Source organism: Camarhynchus parvulus, chromosome 13 (assembly GCF_901933205.1).
Source record: "Camarhynchus parvulus chromosome 13, STF_HiC, whole genome shotgun sequence".
Classification (NCBI taxonomy): domain Eukaryota; kingdom Metazoa; phylum Chordata; class Aves; order Passeriformes; family Thraupidae; genus Camarhynchus; species Camarhynchus parvulus.
The window spans coordinates 13,883,243-13,903,352 of NC_044583.1; the positions used below are offsets into that span (position 1 = coordinate 13,883,243).

Below are 20,110 nucleotides of genomic sequence, written 5' to 3' on the forward strand. Positions count from 1 at the left end.
CTTTTTAGGGAGAAATTCTTCCTTGTGAGGATGGTAAGGTCCTGTCACAGGTTGTCCAGAGAAGCTGTGGCTGCCCGATCCCTGGGAGTGTCCAAGGCCAGGTTGGATGGGGCTTGACCAACCTGGGATGTGGAAGGTGTCCTTGCCCTTGGCTAGAAGGAGTAATTCCCATTGCAGCCTGGGAACTGTGGGATCAACAGGTGCTCCCTTTCTGTGCAGGGACCTGATCCCGGGAACCCCATCCCAGGCAGGAGGCAGAGGCTGGAGGGATGCTCGGGAGATTTTCAGGGCTCTGGATTTCTCCCTTCCATGGGCACTAAATGCTCCAAGAAGGTTGTCCAAACACTCCCCTGTGTGCTACAGCCCTTCAGGCTTCTCTTTATTCCACTGGGAATCTCAGCCAGAGCCTCTCCCTAGGTCCGGGCAGTGCAGCGATGGAAGCGCCAGGCGTGCTCTACCGAGCAGGAATCCGCTGATGCTCCCGCAGGGAGCAACGGGATATTAAGGCTCACCGGAGGTACCCCCAGCCGTGCGGTGTGGGGGCTGCGGGGACGGGCCGGGCCCTTCCCGGTCACTCCCGATCCCGATCCCGATCCCGGCCTGGAGCGGCCGCGGCGCCGCCGGGCCCGCGCCCCGCCAGGGGGCAGCAGCGGGCAGGGAAACCCCGCGGCCGCCGTGAGGGGACTGAGGGGGCGGAGGGGAGAGCTCGGGGCAGCGGGGCCAAAAACACTGCCCGGGGAGCCGCTCCTGGGGGAGCCGAGTGTGTCCGTGTGTGTCCGTGTGTGCCTGTGTGTGTCCATGTGTGCCTGAGTGTGTCCGTCTGTGTCCGTGTGTGCCTGAGTGTGTCTGTGGGTGCCTGAGTGTGTCTGCCTGTGTCTGTGCTCCCCATGCTTCACACGGCCCAGGTCAGGCCCCGGGCGCTGCCTCTCGCTGCCTTGTGAGCAGTGTTTGCTCTTTGCACAGCATCATCTCTCCCTTTGCAACAGGCCAAAGTTTCTGCCTAAAAACAGCCCTGGAGTAATTGGGACAGAGTCCTCACACAGTCACAGAATCACTGAGGTTGGAAAAGACCTCCAGAATAATCAAGCCCAGCCTGATCCCCACCTTGTCAGCTAGACCAGAGAATGGAGTGCCATATCCATCATTCCATGTCCCTCCAGGGACAGTGACACCTCCCTGGGCAGCCCTCACCTCCAGCTCAGGGCTGGCAACAGGGAGTGATGGCATGCATTGGTCAAAGCTTAGTCCCTGTGTATTGGCTTAGGTGCGTCTCTGCAAGTTAACTTGTGGTTTGCACCAGAGCCTACAAAGAGAACTCTGTGATAGGCAAAACATCTCTGGATTTGTTACGGGGAATGTGCAGACACAAATCTGAAGACCTTGCAGGGAGGCAGCACTTGGTGGAGGAAACCAAAACCGTGGCCAGGCGAGGCAGGAGTGGCAGCACAGCTCTGCCAGGGACCTCCTATGGGTGCTCTGTGTATAGGAGGACAGGAGTCCTGCAGCTGTCCAGCAGGGATGAGGCCATGGCTGGAGGAAACACTCTCTGTGGGAGGAGTGCAGGAGATGGTGCTGGGTCTGCTGGAACACATCAGGAAACAGCAACTGCTGGCACTGCTGCCCAGGCTGTAAAGCAGCACTGTGTGGGTATCCTTACCTTGTCACATTTACAGGCAGAAATCACAAATCATTTATACACAATGATGCAGTGAAGTAAATCCTATTAAATATTGTTGTTTGAGAATTTGGGTGTTGTGTTAGAGTTATGTGTAAATGCAGCAGATCAGGCTGGAAGAAGGAAACCAGCCCCTCGCTGTCCTGCCCTCTGGGGGACGAGGCCCAAGCTCAGTACGTTTTTTCCATCAGAGCGTGGTCAATGGAACAATTGTACAACGTGTTGATCAGGAAAAGGATGTGGGAGCTTAAGTGGAAAACCTGATGCTATCGTGCTAATGGCAGAGAGCAGCAGGAAGGATGGCAAACAGGATACTTACCGCGCTCAGAGGAAAGAGCTCAAAGTGATGCTGGGGCTGCAGGGCTGGAATCAGCCAGGGTCTGTTCTGTGAGCTGGGACAAGCTGGACCAGAAAGCAGAATGTTCCTGATCTTGCACTCCTCTGCTGAGAACAAGGGCTCCTTGCTGATTCTTTTGGGGAAAAGTGAGCAACTGTTAGGCAACATCCCAAAGTTGGTGGAAAAACCAACTGGAGAAAAATTTACTTACAGTTGCCTTAGAGGCTTGGAAATGAGAGCAGTGGGAAGCTGAACAAAGGGGTGGGGGATACTCTTGGCAGGACCTCCAGAGCAAGAATGTGAGAGCAGGGAAATGGCTTTTAGCTGTCTTCTTTTGGAAGAGTGTCTCACAGGGAAGGGATCCCATATGGAATAAGGGACAGTGTACATGGGACAGTTACTGACTGTGTGTCAGGAAAGGGTGTTTGAGTGAGGAGCACCAGCTGTATTTGCTTCTGAAATTGCCTGTGGTTGTAGTGTTTTGCAAAGCAGGTGTTTAAAAAGTTTATATCTCAACTGGGCAGAGTATGCTGGTCCAAAGGCAGATGTGTTACCCCAGGTGGGCTCTGGTCCCCTTCCTATGTTGTGAGGGCTGGCAGGTGACGTTGCAACATTGAAGTGACCCTGGTGGTGGAGTTAAGGTGCACTGAAACAGATTGTTGATGTAACTTTCCCTAAAATCAGCCCAGAGGTGTGAATTGGAATCAGCCCCAGAACCCTCCTGTTTGCCTTTGGAGCTGGATATTTCAAAGTGTGTTCCTTGGTGTGTTGCTGGTACTGCAGTAACATTTGTGTGTGTGTGTGCAGCCTCATTTACAAATGCTTTGCATCTGGGTTTGCCCCCCTCCTCATGTGCTGACAGTTTTATACTGATAAGATAGTGGCTATTAATTAGTTTATTTAAAAAGCAGCCACGTGCTTGTCATTCCTTGTTGGGTCAAAATGCTCTGAAGTCACCCATTGCTCAGCTTGGTGTTTTAATTAAAAAGACCCTTAAAAGAAGGTGGTTCTGTCTCCCCCTACTGCAGTCACGGCAAGTGTTAGTGCAGCAGTGTGCATCACTGCCGAGAGCATCCTCCACCCTGGCCTCACATCTATTAGCAAGAGTAAACTAATGAGCAAAGAGCTGCTGGTGGTCACAATATCCAGTGTAAGGGCTTCCCAAAACTGCTGTAGGCTGACACGGAGAGATTACAAAAGGCTGAAGCCCCTGACCTCAATTAAACCTTCAAAGGGAACTCCTGAAAAGTTTTTGCTGCCCAAAAAGGAAATTCTTCTGGTAGTGTAGCACTTTAATAGCCAAAACTACACCAAGGCTTCTGCTGACTGGGTGAAACAGTGTCTTTGTTTCACATGTGAATGCTGTTCTGTAAGGCATTTTTTTGCTCCATTTATTAAAAAAAAAAAAAAAGACTCGAGGCTTACAAGATGAAGGTACAGCTTACTCAGGCAGCCACCTGCAGTGACCCAGCTGGGCCGGGTGTGAGGGCAGGAGTGGGGAGCAAGAAATCTCAGCTCCCAAAGAGAGAGAGGACAAGAGCATGCAGTGACAGGACAAGGGGGGAATGGCTCCCTGCTGAAAGAGTAAGTTGAGGTTAGATATTAGAGAGACATTCTTGCCTGTGATGGTGTTGAAGCCTCTGGTTGCCCAGAGAAGTTGTGTCCGCCCCATCCCTGGAAGGGTTCAAGGCCAGGCTTCATGGGACTCTGAAGAATCTGGTCTGGTGGAAAGTTGGTTGGTTGGCAGGAGGGTTGGAATTAGATGATATTTAAGGTCCCTTCCAACCCAAAGCATTCCACGATTCTGTGATTCTATGAAGACCCTGGGGAAATCAGCAGCTGCTCAGGACCCATATTTGCTGTGAGTCTGGCTCTGGAACAGGAGCAGAGAAACCGTTCCGGGGAGCCCGGGTGGGAGATGACAAGGACAGGAGCACGATCCGATCCACGGGACTGCTCCGGGGGAGAGGCTGCGTGCTGGCACCGCTGGAGCTCGGGGGGAGAGGCTGCGGAGCTGGCACCGCTGGAGCTCCGGCCGTTCCCCTCTCTGCAGCTCTCGCCGCTCCGGTGCGGAGCCGCCCGTGCCGGGCTGTGCTCCGTCGCACACCGGGTCATTCCCTTTGCCCAGCACCCTTTGCCCCTTGTCAGGCTGCGAGTGCTGAAGGCAGAGACCAGCTGCGCTCTGCCTGTGCGCTGGACCGTGCGCTGTTGGCCGTCAGTGCCGGGGCCGGGAGCCGCCGCTGCGGAGATGCTGAATGCTGGGGAGAGGGGAGAGCGGGCAGCTCATCCGGCCAGTGCCGTTTGTGTCTAATTAAGTTAAAAACTGTCATCCTGTCTCTCCTCCTGCCTGCAGCCAGCCTGAGGCCCCGGCCAGGGGCCGTGGGCAGCTGACCCTCATCGCCACGGCCGCCCCGCGGTGCAGGGCAGGAAGCTCTCATCATTTTTCCGACTCTTTTTTGTTTGCAGATATTTGAGATTTCCCATGAGCTGCAAGTCCCAGCACAGAGAATGGAAGGTGACGAGCATCTAGTGTGGTTCTCCCGCATCCCAAAAGCAATGTCCATGGGACACAGCTGAGGTATGACTGCTGGCAGTCAGCAACTCCCTTTGCTCAGTTCCACTTTCCTGGGAAGGAAAGTGACTCTGTGACTGTTGCGTGTATACGAGAGAAAGATGGGAAATGGCCCAGCACCAGGTAGGGGAATTTATGCACATCAGACTGGGCTGGAAAACCACTTGGAGGCCAGTTCAGGAAGCTCGAGGTGGGAGCAGACACTTCCTCAACTCCTTTACACACCTCGGGGGGACTTGGGAGGATGTGCAGTCTTGTAGGAAGGTGGAGGGACAAGGGGCAGAGGCAGGTAGGGAGAAAACAGAAAGAACCAAATTTCCTGGCTTTTAGGAATTTAACTCTTAGTGCTCTCCAATCCTGGATTTTGTTTCCAAATCAAAAATGGGGAAAGATTTTGGTAACCTTATAGTATCACCAACAGTTTGTTAAAAGACTAATTGCCAAGTAGCTTATGCATGTGGGACCATTAGTAATTCTGTAGCTATGCAAATTAAAACAGTGATGTATGATTTATAGCTTTAATAATGTTCTGAAGGCTCTTAAATTTTAATCACTTGCAACATCCTTTTTAATATTCAATTACTTTATTAACTAATTAGGTCACTTGCTGAAAAAGCACATAAGGCTGGTGCTATTTTAATATCAGCTGAACATCACAAAATACCTTTGAAATGGTGTAAATGGTTTATTTATTTTAAATAGATCATTAAGATGCTGTAATTAATAAATCAATTACAGGAAAAAAGACAAGAAATTGATAGATGCCAAATCACAATGGTAGTGGCTTCTCTGCTTACTTTATAAATGTTCACAGAGATGCTGAACTTGGTGAACATGGCCACTGAAGCACCTTCCTGGATAATTCGTATTCAGCTGCAGGGATAAGGTTTGAGATATACTTGCTTCATTATAGATGCTTTTTGTGTGGATTTAGCTTTCTGATTGATAAAAGCTCCATAAATGACCTTGAAGAGTGAAAGCACTTAAAAGGACAGCCCTCCTTTGCCTCGTGCTCTTTTGTCTGTCTCAAAAAAGATAAACCCATGGCAATCTGAGAGTGCTGGGCTGAAAGGGAGAGCTCCGGGGAGGGCACCCTGACCACCCTGCTCCCCTCACCGTGCACAGCCCTCGCTGCTGCCCAGGGGCTGTGGCAGTGCAGCAGTGAACCAAGGAGAGAAAATTCCAGCCTGGCTGTAGTGCAGAGGTTTACTCCTCCCCTTTACACCCAAGCCTTTGAAGAAGAACTTCAAGGCTTAGAAGTTAAACTTGTCACCAGGGCAGCTGCAGCTCTGAAAGGGACTTTGAGTAATCTACTGTCTTAAAACTAAGGGTAAGACAAACACTGTTCTAGGAATCAAGTCAATCTTATTAAAAGATTTTGGTTTAAATTATATTGATGTGATGATACAAAGTGCAAATTTTCTCTCTTGAGAAGCTGCTAGTAAGATCTGCAGTAATTACAGAGCACTCATCTTCCCATTTTAACTTCTCTTGCTTCCATTTTCTTGTAACAAAAACCTGTAAATCTGGGAGCAAAAAACTTTGTGTTAGAATTTCTGCTAAACTGAAGACTGCTCTTTGTAACTGAGCTGCACAGAAAACTACTCCAAATCTCAATGTATATAGTTTCCTGGGAACTGAAACATACATGGTGTACGTCTGGCTCTAAAGCAGTCCAGGGGAGGTACCACACTGTTACTCCAGGTCCCCAAACCCAAAAATTAATGCTGCCCCTGCCCCCAACCCAGGGTGCCTGCAGCCCAGCTCTGCTGCAGCTGACAGTGCCCTGTTCCAGTAGTGAGGCTTGAGCTGAAATAATGGATTTTCTCTTAGGAAAATGCCACCTAGGTACCATTCCTCAGCTGCTGTGAGGGGCCACTGCCTGGGGTGACCATCCCAGAAAAGGAAGGACCCACTGCGCTAACACAGGCTGTACAGAAAGGATAGGGAGCCCTAAAATAAATCTAATTCACATTTTATGGGAGCTGCCACAGGAAACAAAGGTGAAGAACAACTGTAAGGTACCAAATGCTGGTACAGCTTGGGACAACATATGAGCTCCCCGCCTTGGAACAAGAACAGATACAACTCTAGAGGGGTCACGGATACCTGTACAGTCACATGAGGTCACTGTCATTGTTTTGAGGGGATTTATTTCACCCTACAATAATCCTGTTGTACAACACAGCTCAGGGGCTGTTCTGAGCCTCTTTACAAAGTCCCAGGTCTCAATCAAATTGGTGCATTTTTATCACATTCCTGTAACTTCTCCCCAGTCATTTATTCACGTGAGCAATTCCTGTGTCGCTCCAGTAACTTGTGTGGGAAACCCCACATCCTCCTGTGTCAGACCCAAACAGACACAACTGCAAACAAAAGGCCACCAGTGCCTCAAACCCAACGGGTACCAGGAGAAATGAGGAGGGAAAAGGCGGCAGCAGCACCCGCAGAGCCCGGCGCTGGAGCCGCTTTTCCGCCCTCTCCGCCGCGGAGCCGCCGTTAACCTCCCCGGCTGGATTCAATGTGACAGTGACACTTCACAGCACATTGCATCCAATCTCATTTGAAGCTGACAAAGATTGTTTCTGTTTTATATCTATTGGTTTATTAATGGCCTACAGCCTCTTAAGCAGATGCATATTCATTAGATAGCCAGCTGTTAGGAGGTTCCCAGATGTCGAAAGTAGCTCTGTCTTGGTATACATTCTTTTTTTTTCCCTTCTCATGAAAGAAAGTAATTGTAGCTCGATTAAAGAACCAGTTAATTACTGAGCCAGTACCTTATGGCACGATTAAAAAAAAAAATCTGGAAATTTGTGAGGAGTAAAGACATTTTTAAAAAACACACATGAGCTGAGCCTTTGCTGTGTTGTAAAAATGCAGGATTTATGTAGAAATAGAGACTGGATTACTCCATATAAAGAACCCTCAGCTGCAAAATCCAGGGATACACTGAGTTTTGCAAAGGTGCCTTTCTTAATTTTCCCCATTCTGCCGATTTTCTCTTACCTCTTATCATTCCTTAGGGTGAATAGTGGATGCAGAAGCACATAAGAAATGAAAATTAGACACATCTCAGTTTTTAAAGGTCATTTTACATGGAGAAGAAAAATTCCATGGCATCCCAGCTAGATAAAACTGTGACCAGATCATTGAACAAGCTGTAGAGGTTGACCGTCCTTCTGAGTCTCACAACCCAGCTCACTGAGATGTCTTTGCAAATTCTTTGCTCCAAGCTCTAAAAGCAGCTCCCAGAAGCAGGGCTATCACCACCATCTCCAGGAAGCCCTTTGCCCATGGAAACATTTAAAACCTTGAAGTCAGCTCCAAGTCCATGGGATCTGGGCAAAAAAGGTTCCTGGGGATTGTGGTTTCTGGCGAACTGCACACAGCAACAGCCCACTCTGTCCCAAGAAGGAGCTGCACTTCCATCACCAGGAGAGAAAGAAGAGGTTGAAACTCTGAAACAATTGAAAACCTGAAAAAATTCTAAATTTGAGTCAGTGACACCTTGGAATAAAACTTGTGAGGAAGGAAAAAAATTAAAACCAAAAGTGCCCTCAGCATTAAAAGCCTTAACCAGAAGGCAGCGATGGCAGTATAAAATGTCATCTGCTATGAGTGTGTTTACAGGCGAGCACAGAGGAACATGGAGGCAATTTTGTAGAGTGACTCCTGGAGCAAAGGCCTCTGAGAATAAAAGTGTCTTTAGATATTTGTTATCCTGTTATAGCTGGTATCACCTTGAGTATACAATGCCTGCCTGCATTATGTAAACACTTCATTGATAAATCCCTCCCCCACCTCCCCTAAGCTGTGTCAGACTGTTCTTAGCTGACAGATAGAGCTGAAACAGATGCTGCTATAAATACCCTTGTTTAGCTGTTTTGAATATAATTTCTTTTGTAGAACATGGTGGATGCTCTAGTTATCATTGAACTTGCACCTGTGCTGGAATTTATAACTCCTTTTTACACGTCAAGATGCTTTTTTTTAATGATTCTATAAAAAACCAAACAGAGTTGGATTCTGCTGCCCTTTTCTCCCCTTCTGAAGTAGAGACAAACTTTACTAAAGATTGCACTCATTTTAATTGAACCCTGTTAAAGTTCAGAAGCTACAGAATCCAGAGGGGGTAAAAGTTTAACTCTCAGGATCAAACACACAGTTGATTTACAGAATCATCTTATTCTATATATTGAATTCTATGTTTCTGGATACAGATATACAACACCCAGCCAGCCAAACTGTTCTGGAGAGATCACAGGTACAGCTGGACCTGGCTTCAAAAATGAAGAAAGCAGTTGTACTAACACAGCAGCATGATTCTGAATTCTATAATGCAGCAGCTGGTAACTGGTAGATCTGTCCCCATTTACACAGCTCTTTAGCTCTTTTGTATTTTCATCCAGAAACGTAATTTCTAGCTTAAAGACATTATTTGGTTCATACCTGAAATATCAGAGATGGAAACATTTTATGGTTTAACATTTTATTAAACAAGTTCAATATTGTTTTAAGCAAATACCTGTTTTATATTCAGTCTTTAAATAAAGATGTAAACCACATTCTGCTAAGCACTGCTACCTGTGATCCATGTGCTTGAGCTGGGGAGAAAACTTGCAGGTTCTCATCACTGCAGAAAAGATGCACAGGGATGCACCTGGCCCATGTTCTGAAGGAATCTTTCCAGGGTTTCTTTTCTCATGTTTGTTTTGGTTTGAAGGATTTGTTCTCACCCACCTGCAGAGGACCTGGCTGACTGACAAAGCTGCTCCTCACGCTCCACACACACCCTGATTCATAAGGAGGATATCGACCCATGGGATGAACAGAGATCAGGTCACCCCTACAGCTGTTCCCTGAGCCAGGGCACCCTTGATTTGAGGCGGAACCGGCACAGCCACAAAGACCCACCCAAAGGGACCACGTTTTCCACTGGAGTTACTGCAACCCCTGACAAATCTGCTCCGTTATCACCAATGTTAATTAGAAGCAAAACCAAGGGTTCCTCTGAAGAGATGTGAACAACCTGAACAGGGACATGGGTCCTTCAATTCAGAGCTATTTCACTGGCCAAGCCCACCTTAGGACATGAAGAACAGACTCATCCTATTCATGCCAAAACCTTCCAAGGAGGATTGAGAAGCCCTGCACCCTCCAGCACGACAGGATAACAACACTGACTCCAGGTTTAGCTTTCTCCAGCCCCATCTCCCAGTCCTTCCCACCACAATTCTGCATACATTGAACCAGTTTGAGCCTTCCCATCTGTTCCAATGAGAGGGTTAGAAGATGATTATTCCAAATAAGTGTAAAGGTTTCAGAACAGGAACCAGAGCCATCTCTCCTACTCAGCCGTTGAAGGCTGCCTTGATTACTTTGATGTAACAACACTTGAAAGCTCCTATTCTTTGAAACTAATTTAAACACATTGAATTGTTGAAAGATTAAAAACCGCAGTCAGCTAATTACACTCACTCTCATCTCTTATTCAGCAAATGAATCACTTTTCATTACCACTTAGCTGAAGTACATGAATTTCTGCCTAATTAGAAATGTTGTAGATGGAGCATTAGCAAGGCTGGAGCGGGTCAGAATATCTTGCCTGCTTCATTTTTAATTCCTAACAGTAGAGCCAGATAGGAAAGGCTTCAGATAAGAAGTCATTAAACAATTTTAAATTATTTATAAAAATTACTTTGCCCAAATTATAATTATTTTTTTTTCCCAAATGCTCTCATAAACGTCAAATGGAATGAAAGGAAAAGCAGCCCAACATTGATTTTAATGAACATTTTAATGTTATGTATAACAGAACATTATGAATACAATGGAAACAAAGTTTTATCAATTTAATAATAAAAAAGAAATCCAACATAAGAAAAGGGAGGCAATAAATTTCATACCTATAGTATAGTGCTTATTCTTAACAATATTCCCAGCTTGTGAATATAACAATGTCTTTGTGTTCCAGATTCTAAAATCTTGATTCATGTGAACTTAAATGCAGAATTACAGAAGGAAAAACAAAACCCCCCAAAACCTTAATTCACTCTTTTGCTTTCAGTAAATCAGTAAAATCTTTGACTGCTACAGGTCTCCTTTATTAATATATATATTTTTTTACTCCTCTATTGGATTCCACAGCTGCTAATGCCATATTTACACAAAGAATCACCAAGTGTTGCATAAAAGTCAGGATCCAATGCCATTGGATTAAGTTAGGTTCTAGATTTATATCACTGAAGTGTGATTCACCTGCTGCTGATGCCCTGAACCAGTGGCTCCTAAGGGACATTGGTGCTACAAAGGATGCCAAGTGCCACTGGAAAAGAACTCCAAGAAAGTGCATTTTCTGGAGTTTTCTGAAAGGAAACCTTCCAGCTGTCTTGGATAAAAAGCTTCTCCCAGACTTGCACGGGATATCAGTTGTAACATTAGAAGCAGGTTAAGACCCCAAAAATCTGTTGATCACCAAATTGCTGAGAGAGAATTTTTACAATAAAAATTTGGGTAATACAGCAGTGTGGCTGGAACATTAGCAAAAGTATATATACATTCCAGGTCCCTCTGAATTAGCCATAGTCACATATGTAAGCCATTTTTGGACAAAAATATATATTCTTATAAAAAACTGATCATAGTACTTGAGTGACTTCACAATTGTGGACTCAGTGGTAGTAAAAGGAATGATCCAATTATGACAAAGCGATCAGGGAGAGAGGAAAAGAAAGTCAAAGCTCTTCAAGAAAAAGAAAAGTATAAAATTAGATTCAAACATTTTTACCCAGTCCCCAATCCAGTCTTCCATCAAGTCTCAAAGTTAAAATTGGTTCTTCTACGTAGGAAAGGTTTTTTGATGGTCTTAATACAAATTATTTTGCAAAATCATCCAACACATTCCTTAGAAGAATCTCTGACCTCTGCAGAATTTGAACACTAGTTATTTCAACACTTAGAAAATAGCTTTTGGTTCTTTATGTAGACACTTTAACTGATAAAAAAAAAAAATTGATCAGTGTTTCCCATCCCTTCCCCAGCTATATTTGTGCAGCTAAAAATCCTTCATTCGGTCTGCCCATTTATTTTATTTTAATCTCATTTTATTTATTTATTTTACAATCTTTATTTGCTAAAATTGGCAAAATTTGCAAAGGCATCTTGCTTGGGTTGTACAGTCCCAGGAGTCAGAGAGGTCATAGCCATGTTGGGTACCCCCATTCCTATTGTGCCCATTCCTGTGGCCGGCACTCCCATGTTCATGCCCATCATTCCCTGGTTCATCAAGGGTGCAGGGGCCATGGAGGCCATGCCCATGGTACCCGACATCACCCCGGGCACTGCCAGCCCCACGGGCCCTCCCAGCAGGGCACCGCTCTGCGCCCTCACAGGCATCATGCTGGGCTGGGGGCTGAGGTTCACAGCTGCAAAGTTCTGCGTTATCACATTCATCGGTTGTTGCATATCTGCAGTGAAGAGAAAGAGCACAAAAATCACTGAGTGGAACCTGCTCATACTGAAGGAGCTCTTGTGATTCAAGGAACTCGTGTGGTCACTGCTGTGAACATGGAAACGATGACCAGGCCTGCAGCTACTTCCTGATTTGGACGCCAGAAGGAATTTCTTTACTGAAATGGTGGTCAAGCACAGTAAGGGGCTGCCCAGGGATGTCTGGAGTCCCCATGCCTGGAAGTGTCCAAGGAAGGACACTGGACATGGCACTCAGGGCTCTGGGCTGACTGACAAGGTGCGGATGGGTCACAGGTTGGACTCAGCAAACCCTGAGGTCTTTTCCAACCTTAATGATTTTATGATTATGTTGCACTTGTTTTCCTATTTTCTGCATGAAGACTCAGAAAGCTTCTACAGAAGGTATGAATGTAATTGTATACCAATAAATATTCTAGAGAAGTTCTAAAGATTAGGAAGCCCAAAGTCAACATACAGCCATGGTGCAAGCTTTACAGCAGAACCTGCACAGACAGCCTCCTGAAACACCAATCTCCATTTAAAAACCACTTTGTGTCACAATGTCACTGTGGTTTATGAAACAAGTGTGACTAAAGGAAGGAAAACAGTAATGGACAGAAGACTTGGATCTGAGGGACAGCCTATGGAACACAGACAGGGCTCAGTGTGCATAACAGTGCAATGATCACTTACTCTGTTGCTGCATCATGGTATTAAGTGATGGCTGTTGGGGTTTGGAAGGCTGCATCCCAGGTACTAAATTGTCCAAACTGATATTTACACTGGGATCTGACCAAGTTGAGGGTAGAGTTTTGCTTGCATTTTTCTGGACCATCTCTGTCCTTGCATTATAAAGTGAGTTAGGCTTCGGCATCATCGGGTTCATGCTTTGCAGAGGCTAAAAAAGAAAAGTTTGTTGGGATTCACTTGAAACAATTTATTGGTAGGAAATAGGACTGAACAACAAGTTTTCCACAGAAGACAATAAAACCACGAAGCCATGAACTTTATCTCCTTCAAAGCAGGGCTGCCAGGTGCTGTTCCACAGTTAGATTAGAAGAGTATTTGTAAGCAGAGGTCAAGTCCCACATCACTGTGGAGTGACAGTGACCAGCAGCTGCCAAGTTTTGAACTCGAACATGCTGATTATTTCCTCCTAATACCAAGTTGATCCATTACTGTTTCAAAACTACTCTCCACTGCAGCAGGCACTTCCGTACTTTGGAGAACAGACCAGTCCTCACCTCCACCTACGTGAGGCTGGAAACCTGTAACATTCTGTGGAGATGGCCTTACACTATCAAACTCAACTGCTCCAAAAAAGCAGCTACACTTCTAGAGCAATGAAGCCCATCTTCAAGAAGAGACTTCTTTTAGGGTGCAATTGAAACATTTCTGACAAAATGCTGATCCCATCTGAGCGACCAGGTCTAAGCATTCCACAAGAGGAATGCATTCATTTTAAAAGCTGTGAATAAGGAAGAGAAAGTCATTAGCAAACTAGCAATAGCAGCATACCTGTGACCTGGACATGGGTAAACTGACGCCCATGGAATTGGAACTCATCATGGAGAAATTCATGCTTTGTGAGGAGGTCATGGTTGTCTGAGAGGGTCCCATCAAATCAAACAGATCCATAGAATTGGAAGCAGCTGAAGGCTGGCCTGGAGCTGGCTGTGAGCCACTGAAGAGCTCTAGAGCTGGCTGCTGTGCTGTGCTGCTGAAGAGCTCTCCAGATGAAGCACTGGCACAAGGAGAAGCTTGGTTGAAGGCACTCCAGTCACCAAAGTCTCCATTTCCACTTGTTGCTGTACCTGAAGAAAAGGCAACAGTATGGGAGTAAGGAAGACAGAGAAGAAAGACAAGACTTAGAGAAAGGCACTGAGCAAATGCCATATTCCATGAACTGAAACAAATGAGAGCTGATCTGTGTCCGTCCACATTAACATCTGCAGGTAGAACCTCCATCTGGACATCACTCCCTCTCATGAATATTCCAACGATTTTAACAAGGTACGAAAGGAAACATGAAACACCCGTACACAGAAAGTAGAAGATGTTGGATAAGATGTCACCTGTGGATGCCAGGCAAGCAGGGACAGGTTTGTTTCAGTTGAAGTACAACTGGAAGATAACCTGGGGTAGACTGGAGACTACAGTTAGAACAACACTGAGAACTTGGGTAATATTGATCAACCTTTTATCTTGGCATTCTGGTATTTGCAGAGAGAGCAGTTGTCAGGAACAAGCTACTGGATAAAGCAAATTCCACCATAATAAAGACAACTACATCCAAATTTGGTTGTATACAACTGTAGCTTTTTGTATAAAACCACACTGAAGGGAATAAAACCCAGAACTTTTAGAGCAGGTTGCCAGGAAAAGCTTATTTGAAGTGATAAGGAATAAGCTTTTCCCATCCACGGAGTATAACACACATATAAAACACATTAGGTTTTTAAAATTTGATTCCTGAACTAAATGCCTTGATTTGAAGCAGAAATTCAATATTGGATCAATCAATTCTCTCAGCAGCAGCTTTGCTGAACTCTTGTAGTTCATCACTTAAACACTGTTCCATTTCAATAGTTGGGGTTTTTGGAGACAAGTGTTTAAATCAGAACACAGAACTCTGAGCTCTCTGTACTTCTCTGTGAAGGCAGAGGCAACAGCACGAGCTGTTTGTAGACACCTGCAAGGGCACCTCAGCATCACAGATGTTGTGACACAAACCAGTGAACTGAGAGCATGTCAAACCTTGGAGTCACACAGGAGGAGATGTTCCCTCCCTCAAAACACATGTTTCCCCATTAACAGAGAAACTGTTGAATCACAGCACTGATGGGGGAAGAAAAGCTTAAAACAGCACTTGCAGAAGATGCTGAATATAAAGCAACACCATTTAAACAGCTCACAGGCTACACAGTGAATCACACTCTGAGCTTGGGCCACTGGCCAGCTCTGCTTTTTGATTCTCCCACTGATTCACTTTTGGTACTTCAGCTACATCACAAATGGCAGCACTGCCATAGGAAATGAGCTTTAAGTGCTGGTGAACATTTAAATAATCTCTTGGATTTCTTTAGCTGACTGAACAAAGACTCAAACACATAGAGCTGGGGCAGATGAATCCAGTGCCAATTTCTATTTCTTGCCCTATGCAATGGCTGCTTCCATAATGTATTCCACCCACTCACGGGTGACTGCAGCAGACTTTAACACTTTGTGTAAATATTTATCAACATACACCTTCAACCTTTAGTCATGTTTCTTTACCAACACATTACAATTTAAAGAAACGTAGAAGAGTAAATTTGTTCACAAAATCCAAGTATTGCCAACAACTTCAGTGCATGAAGTGGGCTAATATTCATTAGCTCAGGGCCTTACTAGAACATTTGCTTTGATCTTCCTCACAAAGAGGCACTATATTAGAATGTTTCAATTAGTATTACATATTAAAAATTAAAACCTACTTTAAATATTCCTGATAGATAAGTAAATGCTGAGTGTGCTCCTTCTGTGTTCAGACCTGTGCATTGAGCACCAATAATGGAAGAGGGGGTAAAAGGGAGGAGGTTTTGCCCCTTCAGTAGGACTTCAAAGATGATTAATCAAGAAGGAAAAGATTTCTAGAGGGGCTTACACTGTTCAGGAATGATTAATAATTTCACAGGACTCCTTGTCCCTTGCATAATGGTGATTGGAATAGATTAATCATGTTAATGCAGATAAAGGATTATATCAATTTAGACTGTATTAACACAGGAGTTATTTGCATAGTGGGCAGCTTTGTGTTTGCAAAACAACTTGGGTCTGACTGTGAAAGCTCGTAAAAAAACAGAGCAGCTCTTTCCAACCAAGTACACTGAAGGTCTATTAACTAACCCAGGCCCAGCAGAGCCTTCCCAACACAGCAAAATAAAGGAGGAGATGGAAACATGCTGACTAAAAGCTGCCTCCAGGTAGATTTGCTGCTCAGCGTCTTTACTGTTCTTTTCTCATTTTGTATTTGGTCCTGCACCCTGGCTGAGAACCCCTCATCACAAACAACACTACTGCTCAAATTAACTTCACAAAGGACAGCCAGCCAGCTCTCCTCACTCCAGGGTTTTCTGCATCCCTGTAGGTCCCACAAAGATTCCACCAAAGGAAAATGGATTGCTTTAGGAGGTTTCCAAGAATATTTTATTGATTTCCAGTCTAATTTTAAGGGAAACCTTTTCAGATGGTGGCCATGTCTCCTGATAAGCTTGTCTGTCTGCAGGTAAAATGTCTGCACATGCACTGAGCCAGGCTGCATCTTCCTTCCTCCCAGAGCACTTGTGGTCCAGTTACACACACACTTTACCCTGGAAAGGGAAGGGACTTTCAATAATGCCACATGGCATCTCTTGCCCTCCTTCCACCCTCCAGCAGCACTGCAATCCCTACATCAATCCTACCTTGTGATGATGGGAAACTCGCTGAAGCAGCAGGTGAACTAAAATCAGCAAATCCTCCAAATGGGTCACTTGATCCACCTAGGAACAGAGAGAAGCCAAAAGCTGTTACAGGACTGTGCAAAGATCCATTGCAACAACTGCATGTGGGATTTATGAAGAAAAGCTGTTCTGCACTTGACATGATGCATTTATTGAATCTGCTCCCTAAGTCAGCTCTGTTTTCCTGTTCATCCCCACACTATGTTTATACAAGCCTGAGCAACAATAAACTGGATTATTTCCAACTGCCTTGCAGATCTTGCAGTTTTGTTTTCCATGGGAAGAACTAAAACATGCAAGTTTTTGTCACCTCTAAAAATAAATTCAGATATATTAAAAAGATTAACAAGTTTTTAACTGGGGAATGATGCTACCAGCTTGGCACTTTGTAAAATTAAAAATCTGGAAGCATAATATAAAAAGGCCAACTATTTCTATTCTATAAAAGTTAATTTATTATGCTTCCTTATGAAAAATTACATGTCACCTTATATTTAGTTTTTGTGTTACTTAAAGCATGAATGATTCTGCAATGATCTTGAATTAGGATTTCAGGGACAGAGCTTCCACGCGTGTTCATTTTTTTATAAGTTTGCTTCCTTTCTGCAGCAAGAACATTAAGTTTTCCAACTAGACATTTGTATACAGCATATAAATGACTGACTTCTGAATACTGCATAGTAGAGAAATTTTCACTAAAAAGATATGGCCAAAGTATAAAAGCAGAAGATTTCAGAACCATATTGTAAAGCTGATTTTTAAAATAAACTCCGAAGTGTTATAAAAATCACTTGTTATGGTTGGTACTGTTTTCAAGCAGGTATTCCACTGACCAGAGGAAGCCAAGAAGTTGACCTTATTTGTTTGTCCTTAAAGATTTCACCTCCAAACAATCCCACCCTCAGAAGAAGCTGCAGCAGTTCAATTATTTTGCTTTTAGTGTTCTGCGTACATTATATAGGTTACATCACAGCTGCTTAGCCTGCAGTGCTTAGGAGGCAGCCAGGTGGGACTGGAACATCTGTGCTGCACTCAAACACCACCAGGGACAGCTTCCAACATCTGGTGCCATTTCAGAATTGTCTTATCGCTGCAAGACATTCTGCCCCATCTGCTACTCTCAACTGGGTTAATTAAACCAGAACCATCTCCTTTTTAATAAATGGCCAGCAGTAATAAAAGGAACCATTCACTTCCTAATACATGTGTACTTGTATTTCTTTTTAATGTTATTTTACTGTAGACATTGCCAGGAAGGCGACTGCTCTTCCAAGGGGAAATGTCTTCTTGCTGAGCGCGTAGTGCAGGATATAAAACATGAGCAGAGAATGCAAGGATGGTCTCTGAATTTTCAGACACAGCACTACAGAAACTCTTTCAACACCTTTTCAAGAGGGAAACAACTCAACAAAAAGTTAAGGAATTTCTTCACCACAAATTCTTAAGTGATCTAATAAACATCTCCTGTGTGTTTGTACACATTTTATTCTGACACCCGAGAATGAAAAAAGAACAGTGAAATATCAAACTAAAATCCTGATCTGATCCTATTTATCCTGTCTCCTGCAATGAACATTTTCAAGTGATTTTTTCCCCACATATGTGCCTGCAGAGTTCAGAACAGGTTAATGGTTTGAGAGTTTATATGCTGAATGAGAAACACAGATGACACACTCCTGACCACTTGCTTGAAGGAGAAAATAAAAATCAATGCTCCCTGCTACACCCATTATCCTCGGGCTGCCTGACAGTGCCTAGGGATTAATTTAATTTTAAAAACAGAACTAAGTTCAAACCCAAAATAACCCCTTAACATCTTTGGTCAAGTTTAACTTTTCCTCCCCATCTCTTGCCTGCTTTCAAGTGAAACTGAGTTTCAGAGAGAGGTGACAGAGATTAAGCTGGATGCAGCAATTCTCTAAAGAAAGGTTAAAGAACCTCAGCTCAGTAACACCAAAAAATCCTCCCAGCAGGTCTAACCAGGGATTTTACATCTCTTTTATGGCAAACAAGCACCCCCTCACATACAAACTGTGTTGCTCCAGTAAAGAGTAACACTGAGCCCAATCAACCCTTTCACATCTCTGCACCTGAAAATACACAGATAAGCAAACCCTAAGTTCCCTGAATTGACATCACTTCCCTGCCAGTTCCTTCACAGGACACATCAGAGGCTGCATTTGACCCTTTCCCTCTGCCTTGCCTGACACTGGGAATGCTCCCACAGCCTGTGCTGCAAGGAGCAGTGGTCAGAACAAGTGACCTGCATGTGAAGGACAGTGCTAATCCTCTCAACATGAGCAAGCCTCAAAGATTCCCATACGAGATCTGTCACTACAAATGAACCCTTTCCATCTGCCTGCTCAGGTCAGCAGAGGTTATTTAGCAGGACAGCTGGTAATGTGCCTCTTCTCAGCACCATTTCTAAATGCTGCTTTGGAAAAAGGAGAAAAAAAGATGAAAAAAAGAGAAAAAAGGCTGACTACAACAATGAGTCAAATTGTTGAAAGATTTAAATACACTGTAATACAGAAGCTGCCATAGTTCTGTTTGAAATATGGGCAGGTTCATTTTGAAGTGGAAGCATCTATTCTCAATGAGATCTTATTTTTATTAAAATAAAAACATACACACTGTATATAAAACAAAAAGGGTTCCACACCTTTCTGCCCTAAGAATTAGGTAGAAAAAAATTCAGTATTGACTTGGGTTAGTGGTTCTGATCCAGGATCTTAATTTTCATGGAACTGTGGTAACTCTGGTGTAAAAAATCCTTTGTACTTTTACCAATCCCATAGGAATGCACTGAAATTTAACACACTCCTAAAAAGAATCTGCATTTTGGGAGTATAAGGGTAAGTCCATGTGAAGACTAACAGATTTGCTGCACATTTAGAGTGAAGGATGAGTTTCAAATGAGTAATTTCATTTTTAGATAGTAATTTCTTTTTGGTTCTAGGGTTTGGATCAACCAAGTGCCAAGAGAAAATAAGACAAAGAAACAAGTTTGCCATATACCTCAGATGAAAGCTTCCATGAAGATTATCCATCTCCACCTGCCCAGCCTTTGTACTGCACTATGAGAAATGCTTGAATATGAATGGATTGCACTTGCTTTTAGAGTTAATTATAAATAACTGCATTACATACACAGTTTCTGACAGACTGATCTAGCAGCTAATCTTTGTGTTCTTAACATTTATTAGTCCCATGCAATAGCACACACAGTGCCTTGCTACAAAGCTAGGCAGTTTTACATTTTTTCAAGTATTCATTTCTCAATTTATCTACTTCAATTTTATTCCAGCAACAAACAAACTTTTCCTCAGAACTGGAACAGACCCCAAACCTACCTGTGGAAGCTGGCTGGCTGGCTCCATCAAACAACAGGTCCACCAGGTCGTTAGAGGACTTGCTGCCAGAGGGGACAGCAGCCTGGAGAAGAAAGGACACCAGATCTCAACTCATGATGTTGTTAATCAATCAAATGACATTAAGAAGTTTTCTGTGGTTTTGAAGGATTTTGTTTGCTTTTGCTTTGAAGATTTGGCTTTAAAGCCAACAACTAT

General features: G+C 44.1%; 1 protein-coding gene across 1 annotated transcript in view; it reads right to left on the minus strand.

The window, feature by feature from the left end:
• Positions 1-10,365: 10,365 nt before the first annotated feature.
• Positions 10,366-20,110, minus strand: part of CLINT1 (clathrin interactor 1) — a 46,024-nt gene continuing 36,279 nt past the window's right edge. The window contains exons 8-12 of the mRNA XM_030957174.1: positions 19,895-19,976; positions 16,503-16,580; positions 13,576-13,871; positions 12,751-12,955; positions 10,366-12,053 (exon numbers count right to left, since the gene is read on the minus strand). Coding sequence (XP_030813034.1) covers positions 11,713-12,053; positions 12,751-12,955; positions 13,576-13,871; positions 16,503-16,580; positions 19,895-19,976 — 1,002 coding nt within the window. The 3' untranslated portion in view covers positions 10,366-11,712. The remainder of the gene's footprint in view (positions 12,054-12,750; positions 12,956-13,575; positions 13,872-16,502; positions 16,581-19,894; positions 19,977-20,110) is intronic.